General features: G+C 42.1%; 1 protein-coding gene across 1 annotated transcript in view; it reads right to left on the minus strand.

The window, feature by feature from the left end:
- Positions 1 to 7,739: 7,739 nt before the first annotated feature.
- The window catches only part of LOC140196088 (zinc finger matrin-type protein 1-like), an 86,047-nt gene continuing 70,393 nt past the window's right edge, over positions 7,740 to 23,393 (minus strand). The window contains exons 4-7 of the mRNA XM_072254794.1: positions 20,463 to 20,625; positions 16,452 to 16,742; positions 14,438 to 14,525; positions 7,740 to 9,850 (exon numbers count right to left, since the gene is read on the minus strand). Coding sequence (XP_072110895.1) covers positions 9,013 to 9,850; positions 14,438 to 14,525; positions 16,452 to 16,742; positions 20,463 to 20,625 — 1,380 coding nt within the window. The 3' untranslated portion in view covers positions 7,740 to 9,012. The remainder of the gene's footprint in view (positions 9,851 to 14,437; positions 14,526 to 16,451; positions 16,743 to 20,462; positions 20,626 to 23,393) is intronic.

The following is a 23,393-nucleotide window of genomic DNA, read 5'->3' on the forward strand; positions in this document are numbered from 1 at the left end:
CGACTATAGCTCAGTGTTTAACACCTTCATTTTCACAATCCTGATCGGTAAGTTAGAGAACCTGGGCCTCTGACCCTCTCTCTGCAATTGGATCCTCGACTTCCTAAACAGAAGACCACAATCTGTGCAGATTGGTGATAATATCTTCTCCTCGCTGATAATCAACACTCGTGTGTGTTTAGCCCACTGCTCTACTCTCTCTGTGCTGATGTTACAGCTATTGTTGGTAGAATCTCAGGTGGTGACGAGAGGGCGTACAGGAGTGAGATATACCAACGTGAAGTGGTGTCCAGCAACAACCTGGCACTCAACGTCAGTAAGACAAAAGAGCTGATTGTGGACTTCAACAAGGGTAAGACGAAGGAACACATACCAATCCTCATAGAGGGATCAGAAGTGGAGAGAGTGAGCAGTTTCAAGTTCCTGGGTGTTAAGATTTCTGAGGACCTAACCTGGTCCCAAGATGAAGCAGTTATAAAGAAGGCAAGACAGTGACTATACTTCATTAGGAGCTTGAAGAGATTTGGTATGTCAATAAAAATACTCAAAAACTTCTATAGATGTGCCGTGGAGAGCATTCTGACAGGCTGCATTACTGTCTGGTATTGGGGGCGGGGGGTGGCTACTGCACAGGAAATAAAGAAGCTGCAGAGGATTGTAAATTTAGTCAGCTCCATCTTGGGTTCTAGCCTACAAAGTACCCAGGACATCTTCAAGGAGCAGTGTCTCAGAAAGGCAGTGTCCATTATTAAGGTCCTCCAGCACCCAGGGCATGCCCTTTTCTCACTGCTAACATCAGGTTGGAGATACAGAAGCCTGAAGGCACACACTCAGAGATTCAGGAACAGCTTCTTCCCCTCTGCCATCCGATTCCTAAATGGACATTGAACCCGTGAACACTACCACACTTTTAAAATATATATTATTTCCATTTTGTGTGATTTTTAATTATTCAATATACATATACTGTAATTTATTTATTTATGTTTACATTTTTCTTCTATATTATGTATTGCATTGAACTGCTGCTGCTAAGTTAACAAACTTTGCAACACCTGCCGGTGATAACAAACCTGATTCTGATTCCTATTCATTCTGATATCTAATGTCTTTTTATAATAACTTGGAATATAACCAACAGCAGCCTGAAGGACAAGGGAGAAAGATAAGGTCTCAGAAGAGTCTGTGGTTAGAGTTCATCAGATAGCTGTAGTGTGGTTACATTTGTTCACACAAAGAACATGCGCACCTTCAGATGCACAAGAGGAAGCATGTTGCAATTGTACTTGAAAAGAAAAAGAACTTGCAGATACTGGAAGTAAGAACACAGAGTGTTGCAAATGCTCAGCAGGTCAGGCAGCACCTGCAGGGCAAGGAACAGAATCAACATTTCAGACCGATGACCTTTCATAGAACTGGGTAAAGTTAGAAGAGAAGCACTTTTAAGGTTGCAGTTACGTGCAGTGGGTTGAAGAAAAGAATGGCATTATCTATTATAACAAAGACCATAACTGCAAAGGCACTTGCAGGGAAAAAGTACTATTTGTACATATTTACCAGTTGTGACAATTTTTTGTCCAAGTTCAAGTGGACTTCATGTTCTATCTCCTCCATATGAACCCTTGAGGCAAGGAACATGAGAAAGTTAATATGTGGCCTGATTTTTAATGCAGCTTCTGGGCGGATTCTCAGGAGGAAGTTGAAGACTTTATATCATGAATGCTCCAGTAAGAAGGAAGAACATGAATGGCAAGGTAAGGGAGCCTTGTATATCGAGACAGGGTGTGAATCTAGCCAAGAATGAAAGGATTAGGAAGCTAAAATTAAATGGAGATCTTGAGAGTTATAAAGCTAGAAAAGAACTCAAGATGGGAATTAGGAAAACCGAGAGAGGTATGTAAAATCCTGAGCAAGTAGGACTCTATACATACATCAAGGGCAAGAGGATAAGTAAGGAGAGGGAAGGACCCACTCAAGGGCAAAGGAGTAAAGAAGGGAACACGTGCTTAGAGGTAGGGGACAGGGGTGAGGTACCAAAGGAGTACTTTGGATCCATATTTACCAAGGAGAAGAACATGGAGGATAATGAGATCAGTGTAGAGCATATTAATATGCTAGGGCATTTTGAGATAAATAAAGAAGTAGTGTTGGGTATCTTAAAAATATTAAGATAGATAAATCCGCAGGGCCTGGTGGGATATACCCCAGTTTATTGATAGAGGCAAGAGATGAGCCTTGACCATGATCTTCATGTCCTCTCTAGATGCAGGTAAAGTTCAAAGCACTGGTGAGTAGTTAATGTTGCTCTGTTATTCAAGGAAGGAAATATGAATATAGATGAGACGAAACTATAGATGAGACGAGTGAGTCTGACATCAGTGGTAAGTTGAAGTTTGTCATAACCTGTATCTTTATATCTGAACTTTTAGTGATCTGTATACAGAAACCCTCAAATCTTCTTGAACTTATGTCATTTAACTATTGATAAGGAGTTCTGCTCTTCCCTTTATCAGATCCAAAGTGAATGTCAGAACTGAAAAAAGAGAAAAATGTTGGAAACACTCAGCAGATCCAAATCTTCTTCCTGTCATCTTAAATTTGTGCTCGCTGGTCCTAGACACCCCGCTGCAGGAAGATATAATGGTTCTCCATGAAGCGGTCCCCCAATCTACATCAGCTCCCACCATATGCCACACCTTGGCCCACTTCCTTCACTGACATAGGGAGGTCGCACTGGGAAAACTGACAGACCTGCAGGTGAAGTGTCACTTCATCTGGAAGGACTACCTTGGGCCCTGAATGGTGGTGAAGGAGGAGATGTAGGGCAGGTGTAGCACTTGTCATGCTTGCCAGGAGGGAGATTGGTGGGGAAGGACATGCAGACAGGGAGACATGGAGAGAGTGATCCTTGTAGAAAGTGGAGAGTTGGGAGGGTTGAAGGAAATAAGTGCTTTATGTAAGGTCCCGTTGTAAATGGCAGAAGTTACAGAGAATGATATGCTGGATATGGAGGCTTGTGAGGTAGCAGGTAAGGACAAGGGGAACCCTGTCCCTGTTCAGGCAGCAGGACGATGGGGTGAGGGTGGATGTCTGGGTGAGGGTAGCATTGATGATAGTGGAAGGGCAACCCCGTTCTTTGAAAAAAGAAGGCATCTCAGATGTTCTAGAATAAGAAGCCTCATCCTGAGATGTGACAGAGATAGAGAAACTGAGAACCAATATCATTCCTAATGGTAGTAGCAAGAAGAGAGCTTGGCCTGGATGGTGGGGGTTCTTGATGATGGAGGCTGCTTTCTTGTGGCAGCACTCTTTCTTTGTGCTCAATGGGGATGAGGGCTTTTCCTGTGATGGACAGGGCTACATCTGCCACTTTATGGAGGCTTTTGTGGTCTTGGGCATTGGTGTTTTCATGACAGGCTGTGATATAATCAGTCAAGGTATTCTCCACTGTGCAGAGGCTTATGAGCAGTTTTTTAAATTCTCAGATGGAGGTGGATGTGAGGTTCACCTGGTGTCTGGTGTTAGCACTTCAGTACTGAGCTGCTGTGGAAGCCTCCAGCTGTCAGTCAGCAACTGGTCCCAGTGCACGATGATCAGCTAGTCTCTATTCTGATCTTACATATCTCATGAACATACTGTCATATGTAGCAAATACAATGAAAAGCTTTTGTTTCCATGTGATCCAGGATATCATTCCCTATGTAGTACAACAGAGAAACGGAATGCACTCACTTTGAAGAACTCTCCAACTTACGTTCTCAGTATTAATTATGTGACTTATTAGCAGTATATTATTTTTGTTTTGTATTTGTACAGTTTATCTTCTGCACATTAGCTGCTTGTCAGTCTTTTTCGTAGTTTTTCATTGATTCTATTGTATTTCTTAGTTCTACTGTGAATGCCCACAAGAAAATGGATCTCAGGGTAATACATGGTGACAATTTACTTGCTTTGAACTTTGTTACAGAGACAATACAGTGAAGGTAAACAAATACAGTGCACAGCACATAGTGACAACAGCATTTCTTTCTCCATTATGAAATATTATTGAGGAAACCCAACGTAGATAGATCATCATCATCATCTTCAAAAGTGATTTAGAGGAAAGTGTTTCTCTCTGGGAAATTATTATAAAAGATCCACTCCATCCCCTTCTCATTCCAAGTCTAACAAGTGTTAATGTTGATGTTACATAGAGAGAAGTCTATAATGTGCCTTCACAAAACTTGGCCTACATAATAGTTTTACCACATCACCAGCTGGTTAGAAGGCAACGTTTGTTTTCAAACCAACATGAGGGTGGTTAGCATGAGTGGTTGATATTCCAACCCACGTTGCGATTGCATCAAGCTACTTTACACTCAACACTGAAAACAAAAGGGTGGCAAGCACAGACAAGTATTGGGGGTGGGGAATAGCAAGAAAAATATGGTTAAATTATCTGAAGATGAATAACCTTACTGACTACATACAAATGCAAATATATTTTAGTAAAATAATGGATAGGATAAAAGGACAGATGGACATTGTCAGATTAGTGTTTCTAGGGATCTAGCAGGGGTTCCCAACCTGAACTCCACGGACCCCTCGGTTATTGGTAGGGGTCCATGGCATTAAAAAAAAGGTTGGGAACCCCTGATCTAGAGTCTTGATTTACAAGGTGAAAACAGAAAATGCAGGAGATTCTCAGCAGGGCAGGCAGCCTCTGGGGAGAGAGAAATACAGGCTCTATATCAAAATGGGCAAACAGAAAAAGACAAGTGTTTTAAGTTGGAAAGACAAGAGGCGATAGATGCTAGAATGTAGAGCAAAAGTCAAACTGCTGGAGGAAGTCAGTGGGTCAGGCAGCATCTGTGGAGGCAGAGAGATGGTTGATGTTTCAGGATGAACATAAAGAATGAATAATGGAGACCACTTGTGCAGGATTCCCTAAAGGTTAACTTGCAGGTTGAATTGGTGGCAAGGAAGGCGGGAGGAGAAGATGGCAGCGCGACGCAGCTCGCAGCGGCCATTCCGGTGGTGATGTCTGTTATTTGTCAAGTAGGGTGCTGTGCACAATCCTGATTTGATGGAGACGGATGTCAGAGCACAGAGGAACATCTGGTGAAACTTCTGAAATGCCTGCTTCGCTGCTGCTGCTACTGTGTGGTCCAGAATCTGCGGAGGGGAAGGCCCCGAATCCTCGGCTTTGCTTGTTGCTCGGCGGCCGGGGCGGGGTTGAAGCACTCGGCAGAGGATGGTGCTTGGAGAGGCTGTGTCGGAGGGGCTGGTCGGAGGCTTGAAGTTTTCGGACGGACTCAGAGTCTGCTGCAGTTGGGTGCTTCCAATGGTGCTGCATCGGCAAGATGGCGGCACTTGGAGGTTCATGGCAGGGAGAGTTTCTCCCTTCTGTTGCCTGCGTGAGATGATAAGTCTATAGGGACTTTGAGACTTCTTTTTTTATCATGCCCATGGTCTGCTCTTTATCAAATCATGGTATTGCTTTGCAATGTTGTAACTATATGTTATAATTATGTGGTTTTGTTAGTTTTAGTCTTGGTTTGTCCTGTGTTTTCTTGTGATATCATTCTGGAGGAACGTTGTATCATTTTTTAATGCACGCATTTCTAAATGACAATAAACGAGGACAGAGGTCCTCATAATCTAATCTAAATGCGATGTTAACATTCATTTCAAGAGAACTAGAATATAAGAGCAAGGATATAATGCTGAAACTTCATAAGGCATTGGTCAGACTGTACTTGGAGTATTGTGAGCAGTTTTAGGCGCCCCTGTCTAAGAAAGGATGTGTTAGCATTGGAGATGGTCCAGAGGAGGTTCATGAGAATGGCACCGGGAATGAAAGGGTGAACATATGAATGAAGGGGATAACGTTTGATTGACATGTCATTGGGTATATTGAAAGTGGAGGTTGATAGGTTCTTGATTTGTAAGGACATCAAAACTTATGGGGAGAGGCAAGAGAATGGGATAATAAATCAGCCATGATGGAATGGTGAAGCAGACTTGATTGACCAAATGGCCTAATTCAGCTCCTATGGCTTATTATCAAAACTGGAAAAGAGATTTTAAAAAACCCAGGTGTTTTGAATTGGTAAGACAAGAGATTGCAGGTGCTGTTATGTGGAGCAAACAAAACCAAACTGCTGAAGGCACTCAGTGGGTCAGGAAGCTTCTGTGGAGGAAGAGGAATGGTTGATATTTTGGGTTGAACAGAAGGAATGATTGCAAAAGGGTGGAGCTCACTGGATGTCTGAGGGGAAAGAAGTGCTGTCTAAGGGAATGTTTGTTAATTGTAGGTGACCTGTCCAGAGGAGTGTGGATAGAGGTACATGAATAAGAACAGTAGACAGTTTTAAAAAAACTGTGAGATATGAAATACAGAACATTTGTAACTCATGAATAAAAGAGAAAGTTGCAAATACTCAGCAGATCAGGGAGCATATGGGGAGAACAAAACAGAATTAATGGTTTAAGTGTATGGCCTTGCATCAGAACCAACTAGAAAAGGTTGGGTAAGTTGAAAAATTGGTTTCTTGTCACATGTACAGTGAACATTTTTTATTTTACATGTCACTTACAATGATCATGTTATTACATCAGTGCGTTGAGGTAGCACAAGGGTAAACCATAATGGACAGCAGAATATACTGTTTCTGTTACAGAGATAGTGCAGTGTAGGTAGACAATAAGGTGCAAGGCTGTAACAAGGAAGATTGTGAGGATAAGAGTATACCTAGGGGATTGTTCAATAGTCTTATAACAGTAGGGTTGAAACGGTCCTTGAACCTTGGTGGTACATGCTTTCAGGCTTTAGTATCTTCTGCCCAATGAAGAGAAAGAACTCAATTTATTGAAATCTACATTGAATCTTGAGTGCTGATGAAAGATCATAATATGAACTTTAAAGATCATTTCTATTTACAAAGATGCTACCTTACTGTTGACTATTTCCAGCATTTCTGCTTTTATTTCAGAAGTCCTCATTCACTCCAGAGCCATGGAATCAAATGGCACAGAGACCAGCTTTACTCTCACCAATCTCTGCACTAACCATCGGGCATCTATTGATACTAAGACTTTAGCAATCTTATTTTCTTCTCCCCACAATTCCACCAGCTCCCTACCAGTCACCTAGACATTAGGGAGAAGCATAATGGCAGATTAATTTATCAACACTCACAACATGCTGGAGGAACTCAGCAGGTCGGGCAGCATCCGTGGAAATGATCAGTCAACATTTCGGGCCGGAACCCTTCGTCAGGACTGACGAGGGAAGGGGCAGAGGCCCTATAAAGAAGGTGGGGGGAGGGTGGGAAGGAGAAGGCTGGTCGGTTCCAGGTGAAAAAACCAGTAAGGGGAAAGATAAAGGGGTGGGGGAGGGGAGGTGATAGGCAGCTGGGGGAGGGGGGCAGAGTGACATAGGGATAGAGGAAGGGAGGGGGAGGGAATTACCTTAAGTTGGAGAATTCTATGTTCATACCAAGGGGCTGGAGACTACCTAGACGGTATATGAGGTGTTACCTCTCCAACCTGAGTTTAGCCTCATCATGGCAGTAGAGGAGGCCATGTATGGACGTATCTGAATGGGAGTGAGCTCCTTCCCACCCTCCCCCCACCTTCTTTATAGGGCCTTTGCCCCTTCCCTCTACAGTCCTGATGAAGGGTCCCGGCCCAAAACGTTGACTGATCGTTTCCACAGATGCTGCCTGACCTGCTGAGTTCCTCCAGCATGTGAGTGTTGTTTTGACCCCAGAATCTGTAGAGTATTTTGTGTTTAAGATTAATTTATCAACCTGCACGTCCTTAGGAGGTGGGAGGAAACTGGAGCATTTGTAGGAAACCTATGAGGTTTCAGAGAGAGTGCAAATTCCACAAACACAGAACTGGAGGTCAGGATTGGTGTTTCAAATGGAGATTGGAACTTTGGTTGCATGCAAAGATTAATTAAGAGGGGTGATAATAATATGTTATGGTCTTATTTTGTTCCAAGAGAATGTTTCTATGCACCAAAGATTACCACTGTTGCTTCTTCATAGCTTTTATTTTGGAGTTTAACAACGAGTTGTACTAGATTTTAATTGCCAGCCTGTGCAACAAAGAGTGTGCATGAATGTCTGTACACTATCCACAGCAAGTCACAGAATGCACTAGTGCCTACGAACAAAAGCAATTATATCACACAAAATATTATTCTGCCTTATGTATGATCCTTTAAAATTATTACATCTAAACAATCAAACAAGCATTTGTGCAGATGGGAGCTTGTCATAACATAATAAATATCATCTTCCTCACATCCCTAGCCTTTGTCCCCAAAATGTTCATTAGACAAAAACTTGAGAGTGCTGGCCAGAAGATGTTATACTATATAGTCATGTGATTGATGTTTAATATATTACACACTGAAATTTTCACACAGTAAGTCATTGAGTTTATTCCCTGATGGAATGAAAGCAACACCAACAAGGCCTGTATGTACTTCCAATCCCTAATTGCCCATGAGGTAGTGATGGTGAGCTCACCTTCCCGAACTTCTGAAGCCCTTCTGTTGAAGATGCTTCCAGAGTTTAGTTGAGAGGGTGACAAAGAAGTAGACTCACCAACAACGCAGGAGCTCAATCCTGAAGCTCCTTGCCCAACAACATCATGGGAATGCCTTCACCAGGTAATACAATAACTAGTGCAATATTACTTAAATATTTAAAATTATTGTCACATTGTTTATTAAATCTTGAATTTTGACTGGCCCGGTATTTTACAATTTACTGTAAATTATCTGTTATAACCATAGTTTTGATGCGCAAACAAAAAAAAACTATTAGGATAACACACATACTTCATAACTAAAGGTAAAAGTATTTGAATAACAAACAAACCAATATTTACTTTGGAGGACAAGCATAGTAAAATTTTTGAATGTCTTTTAACAATATAATTTTATTCTTAGAGCGCCTGAGCAAATTAAGATGATGATTATGTATCAAATTTCTTGCAGTTCCTAGTTTTGATTCAAATCCCTAAAATAGATTCGTCCCAAAGCTTTTCCTCTTCTGTTCTCATGTCAACTTCCTTCTTCTTTTTCTGCTTTTTATGCCTTTGTTTTGCGTCCTCTTTTTCTAGGCATTGGTCTTTTCCATCCTTTCCGTGTTTAATTTTTTCTTCTTTGCTCAGTATAAGCTCTTTTCTATCCCTTTCACTGGGTTTCTGAGCGGTTTGGTTTGTACCTGGTTTCAGTCCCTGTGTTTCAGTGCAGTCCTCATATTCACTATCTCTACTAGATTCGGTCTCCTTGTTTCTCTTGTCCTTTCTGTGTTTCTTCTTCCTTCCCCTCTTCTCTTTTTTATGTGAACCAGTGCTATCATCAGAGCTCACTGGTTTACTTTCTTCAGCTGACTCCATCCCGTGTAGATTCTGGGGACTTTCTGAACAGGTTAGCTTCAGATATGGCAACCTTTTTGTGCAATACTTCATATGCAAGTCACACGTTTGCAATGTTTGGGCCCTTGCCTGGTCACCTTGCAAGGGGGACCATTGTGATACTTTGGTCTCCAGATTCACTGGGAGTGGTTGTTCATTCTGGAATCTGCTTGAGTTGAGGGTTGGTATGCTTTGTTTTACTTCAAATGAACACTGAAAAGATCGGAGTGGAATATTTAGATGCAAGCCACCACTCTCCCCTTCCTCTGCCTCCTCCTCCTCCTCTGGATAGTCCTCAAATTTTCGAAAGCACACCTTTGGCACAAGGCCTCTTGCTTTCTGAACTTTAATGAAGTCATCAAGTTCATCCTGGAATGAATCATACCTCTTTGATTTTGTATTCTTCACTAGGGTGGCCACTTCATTTTCTCTGCAAGGAAAAGAAAGAATGATTAGATCAGATCGCTTCTGGAAAATCCTTCTTTTGACTATTTTGTTTAATAATGAAGCCAAATGTTTTCCTGGGAACGGTTCAGCCAGCATTAAATAAATCATTATCTCATTGCTTACACAGTGCTGTCAGACTATAACCTCAGCTTCCCACAGTCCTTCCTCATTGCACAGAATCTGAAGAAGCAAACGTGAAATGTGCACCTGATCCATTTCACCTCTTCCACATGTTGTTTTTTTTTTTTTAAGTGTGTCGCACCAGACAGACAGCCATTCTTGTTTGGCGCGTGGTGTCAGAATTAACCGGGTCACGTTATGATCGTTTCTGACTCGACCCTTGTATTTTTTTTTACAAGGCCGAGTGGCTAGCTCGACACTCAACCCAGCACGGATGGAAAGCATGCTCAGGGGGTGGCCTGACTTGGACTTGAACTCGGGAGCCTTCGCTCCGGAGTCCGGCGCTGATCCCATTGTGCTACTAGCTGGGTGTAACATGAGTATCCACATGCGTATAACACCTTTAAGTTTCAAACTTGGACACGCTTACCCCATTTGCCATCACCCGTTCACTTTCAGGCCTTCATAAATCAGAGTATTGAGTACAGGAGTTGGAATACTGAAGTTCTATAGATATTGGTCAGGCCAAATTTGGAGTATTGTGTGCAGTTCTAGTCTCCTACCTACAGGAAAGATGTCAATAAGATTGAAAGAGCACAGAGATAATTTACAAGGATGTTGCCAGAACTTGAAGACCTAAGTTGTAGGGAAAGTTTGAGTAGTTTAGAACTTTATTTCCTGGAGTGCAGGAGAATGAGAGGAGACTTGACAGAGATGTGCAAATTTATGAAGGGTATGGATAGGGTAAATGCAAGCAGGGCTTTTTCCACAAGGTTGGGTGAGACTAGAACTAGAAGTCATATGTTGAGAATGGAAGGCGAAACATAGAAAACCTATAGCACAATACAGGCCCTTTGGCCCACAAAGTTGTGCTGAACATGTCCTTATTTTAGAACTACCTGGGCTTACCCATAGCCCTCTATTTTTCTAAGCTCCATGTACCTGTCCAGGAGTCTCTTAAAAGACCCTATTGTATCCGCCTCCACCACCACCGCTGGCAGCCCATTTCACGCACTCACCACTCTCTGCGTAAAAAACTTACCCCTGACATCTCCTCTGTACCTACTTCCAAGCACCTTAAAACGACGCCCCCTCGTGCTAGCCATTTCAGCCCTGGGAAAACGCCTCTGACCATCCACCCGATCAATGCCTCTCATCATCTTACACACCTCTATCAGGTAACCTCTCATCCTCCATTGCTCCAAGGAGAAAAGGCCGAGTTCACTCAACCTATTCTCATAAGGCATGCTCCCCAATCCAGGCAACATCCTTGTAAATCTCCTCTGCACTCTTTCTATGGTTTCCACATCCTTCCTGTGGTGAGGTGATCAGAAATGAGCACAGAACTCCAAATGGGGTCTGACCAGGGCCCTATACAGCTGTAACATTGCCTCTCGGTTCTTAAACTCAATCCCATGATTGATGAAGGCCAATGCATCATATGCCTTCCTAACCACAGAGTCAACCTGCGCAGCAGCTTTGAGTGTCCTATGGACTCGGACCCCAAGATCTCTCTGATCCTCCACGCTGCCAAGAGTCTTGCCAATAATGCTATATTCCGCCATCATATTTGACCTACCAAAATGAACCACCTCACACTTATCAGCGTTGAACTCCATCTGCCACTTCTCAGCCCAGTTTTGCATCCTATCAATGTCCCGCTGTAATTTCTGACAGCCCTCCACACTATCCACAACACCCCCAACCTTTGTGTCATCAGCAAATTTACTAACTCATCCCTCCACTTCCTCATCTGGGTCATTTGTAAAAATCACAAAGAGTAGGGGTCTCAGAACAGATCCCTGTGGAATATTTAAAGGGAACTTCTTCACTCACATCCAGTGAATTGCAATGAAAGTGGTGGAAGTGGGTTCAATTGCAACATTTGAGAGAAGTTTGTATAAGTACATGGATATGGAGGCTATGGTCCAGGTGTGGGTCGTTAGAACTAGGCAAAATAACATTACTGTGTTGTAACGTTCTATGACTCTTGTGGGACACGATCAATTATAATTTTTAAATTTTCAATTAGAGAAAAATTGGAGCAACAAAGAATCTGCTGGAGGAACTCAGAGTATTAAGCTTCATCTGTGGCGAAAAGGTAGTGTTGATGTTTTGGGTCGAAATCCTGCACAAGGAGTGAGAAAAACTGATTTAGACACAAGAAATGTAATAGATGCTGTAAATCTTGAGCAACACATATAAAGTGTTAGAGGAATTTAGCATTTATGGAGGAGAATAAACAGTTAGCATTTCTGGCCAAGACCCTTCATCAGGACTGGAAAGGAAGGGGGCAGAAGTGCAGAAGCCAGAGAAAGGCGGGGAGAGTGAAAGGACTATAAGCTGGCAGGTGGTAGGTGAGGGCGAGTAAGGCATTACTTTGAAAGGAAGGTAAAGATCTGCATAGGTTTTCTCAGTTGATTTCCCGTGTTTAAAGGACTGCATATGTGTGGGGGTGGGAGGGGCTTGTTTTTGATGCTGTCTGTTCGCAGCTCGTTGTTCTATTGAGCATGGTAGACATGCTATGCCAATGCCGGAACTCAATACTTTCATCCCCTCAAAGCAAATAAATAAGCTTAAAGACCGTGGCCTCAATACCTCCTTGCGCAATTGGATCCTGGATTTCCTCACTTGCAGACCCCAATCAATTCAGATTGGCAACAACATCTCCTCCACAGTCTCCATAAGGCTGTGTGCTTAACCCCCTGCTCTACTCACTTTTCACTTATGACTGTCTGGCCAAGCACAGCTTCAATGCTATTTTCAAGTTCACTGTCAGAGGCCGAATCAAAGGTGGTGATGAATCAGCATACAGGAGGGAGATTGAAAATCTGGCAGAATGGAATCATAACAACAGCCTCTCACTCAATGACAACAAGACCAAAGGGCTGATTATACGAGCCAGTCCTCATTGGAGGATCAGAGATGGAGAGGGTCAGCAGCTTTAAATTCCTCAGTGTTATTATTTCAGAGGACTCGTCCTGGGCCCAGTACGTAAGTGCAATTGCGAAGAAAGCACCACAGCGCCTCTACTTCCTTAGGAGGTTGCAGAGATTTGACATGAATCTAAAACTTTAACAAACTTCTGTAAGTGTGTAGTGACCAAAGAAAGAGCTCTGCTGAAACTGAAGCCACTGGGAAATGGGGTGGGGTGGGGTGGGGTGGGGCAGGGGGTGCGAAACACGCCAATGGTCGTAGTAACACTTTGTTCAATGGGAGACAGTTGTGGCTGTAGGGGGTGGGGTCAATCATTTTAGCACTAGGACATCACTGCTATTGACTAATGACTGGCTGCATCACAGCCTGCTATGGAAACACCAATTCCCCTGAACGGAAAATCCTACAAAAAGTAGTGGATATGGCCCAGTCCATCTCAGATAAAGCTATCCTAACTATCAAGCACATCTACACAAAATGCTGTCACAGGAAGCAGCAGGCATCAGGGAACCCACTACCAATGACATGCCTTCTTCTCGTAGCTGCCATCAGGAAAAAGGTAAAAGAGTAGGTTCAGGAACAGTAACTACCCCTCAACCATGAGGGTATTGAACCAAAGGGGATAACTTCATTCAACTTCACTTGTCTCATCACTGAAATGTTCCCACAACCAAGGACTCACTTTCAAGAATTCTTCACCTCATGTTCTCAATATTTATTGCTTATTTATCTATTATTATTATTTCTTCTTTTTGTATTTGCACAGTCTGTTGTCTTCCGCACTCTGGTTGGGCAGACTTTCGTTGATTCTGTTATGGTTATTAACACAAAACCACCCATTTCACTGTATGTTTCAATGGTTGAGTGAAAATTAAACTTAGATCATCAGGAACCCCCACCAGGTTCAGGAACCGTTATTGCCCCTCAACCATCAGGCTCCTAAACCAAAGGGGATAACTGCACTTAACTTTATTTGCCTCATCATTGAAATGTTGCCACAATCTATGGACTCACTTTCAAGGACTCTTCATTCTCAATACGTATTACTTGCTTATTTATTACTGTTCAGTAATTATTGTATTTGCACAGATTGTTGTTATGCACCCAAGTTGGTAAGGTCTTTCATTGATTCTATTATGGGTATTATTCCATTATGGATTTATTAAGTATGTCTGCAAAAAAATGAACTTTGAATCTTCAATTACTTTCTCCAAATGAAATTCAAGCCACATATTTCAACATATGTATTTTGTTAAGTATGTCTTGAAGGAGTGATGTAAACCAAAAAGAATTTTTTAATGGTAAACACTGCCTTGAAAATCAATTCTATTTACAAAGCAGTTAATTATCCATAAAGGACAGACAAAACAATTGTTAGCTTTATTCCATGAAGACTTGTTTTCCAGCTAATTACCACCGAGCTTTTAAACTACACGACATTTTCATTTAATTCTATTGATGATGGTGTGTATTAAATCAATAGGAATTATCTGGATAAAGTATAAGTTCTTACTTAAATTGATGCTTGTATCCTTGCACATGACTCTGGTACTGCTTAATGGAATTAAGTGTAACGTTGCAGATAGCACAAGTAAAATTACCTGTTTCCATTATAAAAACAGAAACTGAATTAGTTTTCCATTCAACTACCATTAAGTATGCAAAAATTTGACAGTTTCAATAAATATTTTCAAATATTAAAGGTTAAAATATATTGCCAATATATACAATCTATACAATTCCTCTCATAAATGAACATTTACATATATCACAAATTAATTGAAAAGCACTCTAATCTAAAACATAAGCAGGCATTACTGGAAATACTCAGTGGTTCAGAAAGCATCTCACGGAAGAGAAAAAGAGTTTACTTTTCCCATTGATGACCTTTGGTCAGAAATAGGGAAAGAAACAGAAAAATATTAAATTGCAGAGAAAGGTCAGGGTGGAGAAAAAGGGAATTAAAAAGGGCATAAAAGCTGTAATCATTTTTAAAAGTGTTGTAATCAGATGTGAAATTTAACATGTAAATTTCTTCACACTTAAAACTACTTACAGCTTATTCAAAGATTTATACTCTTTTGTTAGTTACATGATGATGCTCAAATGTAGATGTGTGATGTACGGATTTATATAAAAACTATAATAGTATATTTGTTCTGCTTTTCCCCCGTACTTTTCCGATCCTTAAAGGTGTGTGTGTGTGTGTGAGAGAGAGAGAGAGAGAGAGAGAGAGAGAGAGAGAGAAGATGGACGTGTGTGTGGGTGTGGTGGATGTGTGTGAGAAAGAGAGGTGTGTGTGTGTGGGTGTGGTGGATGTGTGTGAGAAAGAGAGGTGTGTGTGTGTGTGAGGGTTGGAGAAGAGAGAGAAGGAGAAAGGGAGGGAGGAGAGAGAGGTGTGTATGCATGCCTGTACCCACTGGAATCCAGAAGAATGTAGGGTATTCTCAATTGAAACCTATCAAATACTGAAAGGCTGGATAGTGAGGATGTAGACAGGATGTTTCTGATAGTCAAGGACCATTGGGCACAGCCTCAGAATGGAGGGATGTCCACTTAGAGACAAGAACTTTCTTTAACCAGAGGGTAATGAATCTGTGGAATTCACTGCCAGAGATTGGCTGTGAAGGCCAAATTATTGGGTATTTTTAAAGTGAGGTGGATAGGCTCTGGATTAGTAAGGACATCAAAGATGACAGGGACAAGGGAGGAGACTGGAGTTGAGAGAGAAAATAAATTAGTCATGATTGGATGGTGGAGCAGATTCAATAGGCCAAATGGCCTAATTCTGCTCCAATTGTCTTAAGGTCATAAAATGTTTTGAATGAAATTTAATGAAACCAGAAGAGGTATTTTTCAGGTAAATATAGGCTATTACACTTGCACACTGTGTTTTGCTTCAAATTCGGTGATGCTGGTGTAAGGGTTTCTTCTTTTATGTTACTGCTAAGGTGAATAAAATGGCTTCTCTGTACTGTTAACTGCTGAGGCAGTGGTTCTCTATAACAGCATGTTTGGGTTATAATTAGTGATAACGGGACTTGTATTCATTTGCTAACCAATTGGGATAGATGTTAACTCTTTCTGTCTGGGTGAAAGCTGTTAGTTGCGCGGGCTTTGAACAGGAGGTGCGAAGAGGATGAAGAGAGAAGAGGTGGCTTGAGGAGATGGTTGCTGGACCCACTGGTCCTGGGCTCGGGGCGGGAACCCAGGGGTCGACAACGAGCGGAGGAGGATCAGCGACAGGGAATCCGTGAGTTCCAACGTTTGTGCACTGGACATGTTTATGAGATTATTGGCGCCTTTTATTTGTTTTCTTTTTCTTTTGTTTCTCTACTAACCCCATACTTAAGTATAAAATCTTAATCGTTTAACCGCACATTGTGGACTGAATGTTATTTTGGGGTACTGATGTTACACAGGGGACACAACACGCAACATCCACCCAAACAAGAGTGTTAAAGTTTGGCTGGGTAGGGGGTGCTAACCCCTGAGATCATGCCACTAGGCAAAGCGAGCCTACTCACCATTGTTTTCAGAGGAGTCGGCCTCCTTCCCCATTTCTTCCATTAACTGTCTCTTTGTGTCATTTTTTTTGTGCTTCTTGCCAATGTAATGTTGTTGGGCCATTAGTGGATTGTTAAAGGAGGCATTACAAAGTTTGCAGAACTTGTCAGGATCCTCCTGATCCAGAACTGTAGAGGCTGCTGCAGAGACATCCGGAGTTATTTCCTGCATGCCTTGTTCATTCTCCACAGAGGTTATCTGCACTGAAGGTGTACTGGCCACATTTGTGGACACTGTGATAGAACACTGCGCTGAAATTCAAAGGAATGACCACAATTATTCAGATTTTGTATTTCACACTGTTGTTAAGAAAAACACTCTATTACAAAACAGATTCTAATAGAGGTGAAGTCATAGTTGCAACTTTAATACAGAAGACTGATCAGCAAATTATATTTGTATCAGGGCCTAATTCTTGCTTAAATTTTGGAGTCATGAGAAACAGAACATAGACACCATTTGTACACATTTTAGATTTTCAGTCTAAATTTGGCAGAGAATAATGACAAATGCACTTCAAAAATGCAGTAATGAGTCTGTGACTTCAATACGGAAATGGCAATCAACAAGTTCCAAGACACCCTAATCACTGAATTGATTTGTGCTCATCTGTAGGAATGGACTAATAAGTAGGTAGCATCATTTGTTGCATGCAAGTGTCATGTAATGACCAGTTCCAAACGGAGAATCTAATCCTTAACAATCAATAGAAATAATATTGCTAAACACCCATTATCAATAACTTGAGTTGAAGGTGAGGAAGGGGAAACATTCTTGTTCCGAAAAGTAACGAGATCCAAGACAGAAATCAAATAGTTGGCTGACTCACTTCCCGAACTCCCAAGCTTTTCTACCATTTTTACAAAGTTCAAATGAGGAATGTCCTCTTGCCCTCACGAGCTCAACTTGCATAAATCACCAGCATTGTGTCACCAGGCAGAGAGTTCCACTTGGACATCCACCATCTTAAACACCAGCCTATCAGTCACAGTACATACAAGTACAAATTGTTCTGCTCCAATATACTGTACCAAAACTTCTTCAGCAACATGATGCTACCATTGAGATTAAGGTCAGCTGGAATATGGGATCACTACAAGCTGGAAATTCACTTTCAGGTTACACTATGCTAAGATCTAACCATTTACTGGCATTCCTTCATTATCACTGTGTCTAAATCCTAGAACTTCCTACGTGATGTTTTGGTGGTTTTTAATAAGATGCCGCACCACAAACCTCCCAAGGTCAATTAAGGACGGATATTATATGCTCTCTTTATAAGACCATAAGATACAGTCCAATTGAGTTTGCTCCATCATTTGATCGTGGCTGATCCATTTTCCCTCTCAGCCTCAATCTCCTGCCTTCTTCCTGTATCCTTTCATGCCCTGGCTAATCAAGAATCTATCAACATCTGCCTTAAATATACCCAATGACTTGGCCTCCACAGTCACCCATGAATTCCACAGATTCACCACTCTCTGGCTAACGAAATTCTTCCCCATCTCTGTTCTAAAAGAATGCTATGTACACAAATTATTAACAGAAATAAAGAAATAGCTCCATCTCAAACTTATTGCAGTTCAATTTTTAAACACACAAATTTTCAGTTTAATATTAATTTGTATTCTTTTTAGCATTGTCAGTTTTCTAACCTGAATATACTAAAAATATTGTATGTTTTACGCAAACAACCGGAAACCTGCAGATGCTGGAAATTCAAGCAACACACATAAAAGTTGCTGGTGAACGCAGCAGGCCAGGCAGCATCTCTAGGAAGAGGTACAGTTGATGTTTCAGGCCGAGACCCTTCGTCAGGACTAACTGAAGGAAGAGTGAGTAAGAGATTTGAAAGTTGGAGGGGGAGGGGGAGATCCAAAATGATAGGTGAAGACAGGAGGGGGAGGGATAGAGCCAAGAGCTGGACAGGTGATTGGCAAAAGGGATACGAGAGGTATGGGACAGGAGGTCCGGGAAGAAAGACAAGTGGGGGGGGGGGACCCAGAGGATGGGCAAGAGGTATATTCAGAGGGACAGAGGGAGAAAAAGGAGAGTGAGAGAAAGAATGTGTGCATAAAAATAAGTAACAGATGGGGTACGAGGAGGAGGTGGGGCATTAGCGGAAGTTAGAGAAGTCGATGTTCATGCCATCAGGTTGGAGGCTACCCAGACGGAATATAAGGTGTTGTTCCTCCAACCTGAGTGTGGCTTCATCTTTACAGTAGAGGAGGCCGTGAATAGACATGTCAGAATAGGAATGGGATGTGGAATTAAAATGTGTGGCCACTGGGAGATCCTGCTTTCTCTGGCGGACAGAGTGTAAGTGTTCTGTTATGTTTTATATGGATTAGAGATATCTTTTGAATGTTCCAATTGCACATTTTCCATTTTATATTAGTCCATCACGGGTAAAGCCCTCCCCGCAACTGAGCACATCTACAAGGAATGCTGTCGCAGGAAAGTGGCATCCATCATCAAGGACATCCACAATCTGGTTCAGGACAGTTACTACCCCTTAAACATCAGGCTCCCGAAGCAGAGGGGATAACTATGCTCATCCCAACAATGAACTGTTGGACTCACTTTCAAGGCCTCTTCATCTCATGCTCTTGTTATTTTTAAGGTTCTTGATGGTTGGGATGGAGCTACGATGACACAAGATAGCGACTTCTTCGAGCTCATCTGCCAAAAACAGCTTAATTTCTACCTCTAATGTCTCTCTTTTTCCTTCTCCAGGTGGATAGGGTTCTTTTAAAGACCCTGACCTGCAGCTGCACTGAAACTTCAGACCTTACAATGTTAGTTCCTGCTCTTGGGGCTCACCAATCGGCTGTCTTTCAATATCCCAAGGATGCAGCCTAGAAGACTAGTGTGCCTTCGGGGTTCCAAGGCTCAGAGGCCCCGGGGACGAGCCCATTCTAAGCCGGTGCTGCAGAATGAACTGTCACAGGAGAAAACGGACTGTCAGTTAGACCGGATCAGCTGTTGGAGGGCACTGTATTTAGATTGCTCTCTCTCTTTTTCTCTTGTTGGTGGGGGAGTCTCTTGCTGATTCTTGAGGCAGAGAACTCGGGGGGGGGGGGAGTGATACAGCATACTTTAACACCATAAATCCGCGAGTTTTTTTGTCTCCCCTCTCGTTGTGTGACACCTCTCTGTCCCTTTATTGGGGGGGGGGAGAGAGAGAGCCTGTGGCATGTCAAACTGTCGGGTGAAGGATTAGTTTTTGTTATACTGCAGATCATGGTCTTTCTTGGGGGCTTTGCTGTTGCTTGTTTGGTCAGTGGAGGGTGCTGAGGGCTTTTTTGCTGAAGTAAGGGGGGATGGTCGCATTGCTGCTGCTTGTGTGTGTGTGGGGGGGTAATGGGGGGGCTTTGGTGTTCCAACAATTTTACTGTCACATGCTTCTGGGCACTCTCCAGTTTTCATGGATGTCTCGCGAAGAACAAGAATTTCAGGTTGTTTATTGTATATATACTCCGATATTAAATAGAACTATTGATTTATTGCTTATTTATTATTATCTTTTATTTTCTTTTTGTATTTGCATAGTTCATTACCGTTTGCACATTGGTTGTTTGCCTGTTTTGTTGCATATGGGTTTTCAGTGATTCTATTGAACTTACTGTGAATGCCCGCAAGAAAACAAATCTCAAGATAGTATGTACTATATATGGTGACATATATGCACTTTGATAATAAGTTTACATTGAACTTTGATTGTTTTGTGGAAGAAGTAGCTACATAAATACATGAGGAAAAGGAGCAGTTAATATGCCTGTCTATGTTTTTCAAACATCAATCTGACCATTTAGAAAAAGCACAATGAATCAAATTGAACCTTGTCTCAGGTACTTGAAATCATGATTTGAAATCCTTATGCAAGGTATCAACTCAATTAATGGTAACAAATACTCTTAGAAAAGTAGACGAGCACAATTTTCAGAATAGCAGCAAGGATTTACACCTACCAGTCTGTGGCTGGGCTACAGAGGGCTGCTTCCCAGTCAACCGTTTGAGCTTCTTTGTGTGAACTTTGCCTTGATAGTGGAACTGAGCAGCCGTGGGAGATGTGAAAACCATATTACACAGAAAACAACATTTATTCTTGTCCATTCCTTCCATTGCAGCACCCTGTAAACAAGCATGAGGTGCAATGTTAATTTATTATGAATGATTTTAGTGCCTGTTCTTTAGAAAGACACTCAAAAATCTGCTTGGGCCCAATTGACTGGCTTTTCCGATCACTGCAAACCTACTCTTGGTCAAAGGGGGCAAAATTTTAACGTAATTGGAGGAAAGTATATGGGAGGGGGGCAATTTCAAAGGTAACTGCTTTACACAGAGAGTGGTGGATGTATGGAACGCCCTGCCAGAGGTGGTGGTAGAGGCAGATACATTAGGGGCATTTAATAACTGCTTTGATAGGGACATGGCTGTTAGAAAAATGGAGGGCTATATAGGAGGGAAGATTAGAATGATCTTAAGAGTAGGTTAAAAGGTCGGTACAACATTGTGGGCCGAAGGACCTGTACTGTGCTTTAATGTTCTATGTTCTAACTAAGAATGGATATCAAATTGACAAAATGCAAGAATGAAATGTCACTTGATTTTATACACTGACCTTAAAACATAGGCTTAGTTAATTCCAAGAGAGCCAAGGTGTGTAAATATACGTATTTATGGAGGCAAAGCTACAAAGCAAAATCACGAGCTGGTGAGTATGAAGGGAGGAAACCTAAAAAATGTTCAATCAAACTTATTATTTTCTACAATTAGCTGGAGATACTCAGTGAGTTTAAAAAAACATCTGAACAGGACAAAGATATCTATGTTACGGGTTGAGACACTGCCCCTTCTAGCAACATTGTCGAGGGCTGATGCCACAGATAGATTGGTGAGAACAATATTAAATAAATTTATCCCTTGTGTTGCTTCGTTCACTGTTTGCCCATTCTGATATTTATATTCTTCAGGAGTTGGCCAACTAAAGTCTATGGTGGTACTACCAAGGCACTCTTGCGAAGTCCTCCACCTAGAGGACATTCTGCCCTATTTTCAGTGCTTCTCCCAAATGTTGTACGACATGGGGAAGCAGTAATTCTTTAGCCAAAGTTGGACAGCAAGTTGTTATCAGGAGGAAGTTCCCCACTTGTGCATAACTTTGCCACCTCCTCTGCTGGGCCTGTCGAGCCAGAGGGACAAGAGGTTTCCAATGTTTATGACAGAGAAGTCTGGCATATTGTGTAGGAGCAACTGTGCCAGGCTGCTGCTTGACTTGCCTGTGGGACATTTTCCAAGTTTGCATTTTAGTTAGAATTTCATGAGGAGGAGAGTGTATATTCTGGAATCTGGAGCAACAAACTATCTACAGGAGGAACACAGTGGGTTAAGCAGCATCTGTGGTGCAGAGAAGGAAATGTTGACAATGGACGTCAAACTCCAGCATCAAGATTGCATTACTGCAAAGCCAACATCATTGTGAGGAGGACTTGGCAAAGTTGGCTGGACTGGGAGTGCCTTCCTTCTGCCTAAATTTGATGTTTAGTTCAATGCCTGGTGATCTGTCCAGTTATATTTCTTCCCTGTTTCATTGCAGCAGTCAAGGTACAACTAAGTGACTTGCTTGGGCACTTCAGGAAGCATTTAAGAGTCTGTCGTGGGGGGGTAGATCACACAAGGGACAGATATGGTAAAGATGGCAGATTTCTTCCATTAAGGACATAAGAGAACCAAATAGTTTTTTTACAAGAGTCTGGTAGTTATTGTGGTCAGCATATATTTTTTCAAAATTACAGATTATTAACTAAGTTTAAACTGACACCTGCCATAATGAGATATGGAGTCTTGGATTATTAAATGAAAATCAGAAGAAAAAGTACAGATGCCAGAAATCAAAATAAATAAAACAGTGGAAACACTCAGCAAACCAGACAGCAGAGAAACAAAAGTCATAAGACCATAGGACATTGGAGAATTAGACCATTTGGCCCATCGAGTCAGCTCTGCCATTGAATCACAGTTGATTCATTTTCCCTCTCAACCCCATTCTCTTGCCTTCTCCCCACAACTATTCGTGCCCTGACTAATCAAGAACCTGTCAAGCTCTGCCTTAAATATATCCAATGACTTGAACTCCACAGCTGTCTGTGGCAATGAATTCCACAGATTCACCACCCTGTGGCTAAAGAAATTCCTCCTCAACTCTGTTTTAAATGGATGTCCCTCTATTCTGAGGCTGTGCTCTCTGGTCCTAGACTCCCCCACTATAGGAAACATCCTCTCCGCAGAAGAGGATGAGAACTGGGAAGGAGGGATAACTCCATCCAGAGTGTTTGCAGCATTTTGTTACTGTCATTGATGTTTCCAAGCAACGGACTATTCTCATCCCTTGGTACCATTTGGTAAATACCCTTTGCACCTTTGCTAGGCGATGTCCTCTCTAAAATGAGATGTCAGAACCAAATGCAAGACCCCGCCGATGGGTCTTGCAAATGCTTCATAAAAGTTTAATGTTATGTAGTAAAGTGCAAAAGTCTTAGATATGTATAGCTAAGGTGCCTAACACTTTTGCACAGTACTGTATTTATCAAGGTGGAGCAGCAAAGGATATTGGGAATGGTGAGGGTGGAGCGCCGCGGGAGGGGTGTGGGCCAGGTGGCAGAGAAGGATTGCCAGGGACAGGAGGTTGCACTGGTGCAAACACATCCAGCCCTGAGACGCCATACAAGGTAATTTGATTCTAAACTATTGATTTATTTATCATTGCAGAGTGTCCCTCTGCTGCTTCCTGCTCCCTCCCCTCTCTCTTCCCCTTTTCCCAACCACGATTCCCCTCTCCCTGCTCCCTTCCTACTCTCAGTCCACAGTAGAGACCCATATCAGAATCAGGTTTATCATCA

The sequence above is a fragment of the Mobula birostris genome, chromosome 4 (genome assembly GCF_030028105.1).
Source record: "Mobula birostris isolate sMobBir1 chromosome 4, sMobBir1.hap1, whole genome shotgun sequence".
NCBI lineage: Eukaryota > Metazoa > Chordata > Chondrichthyes > Myliobatiformes > Myliobatidae > Mobula > Mobula birostris.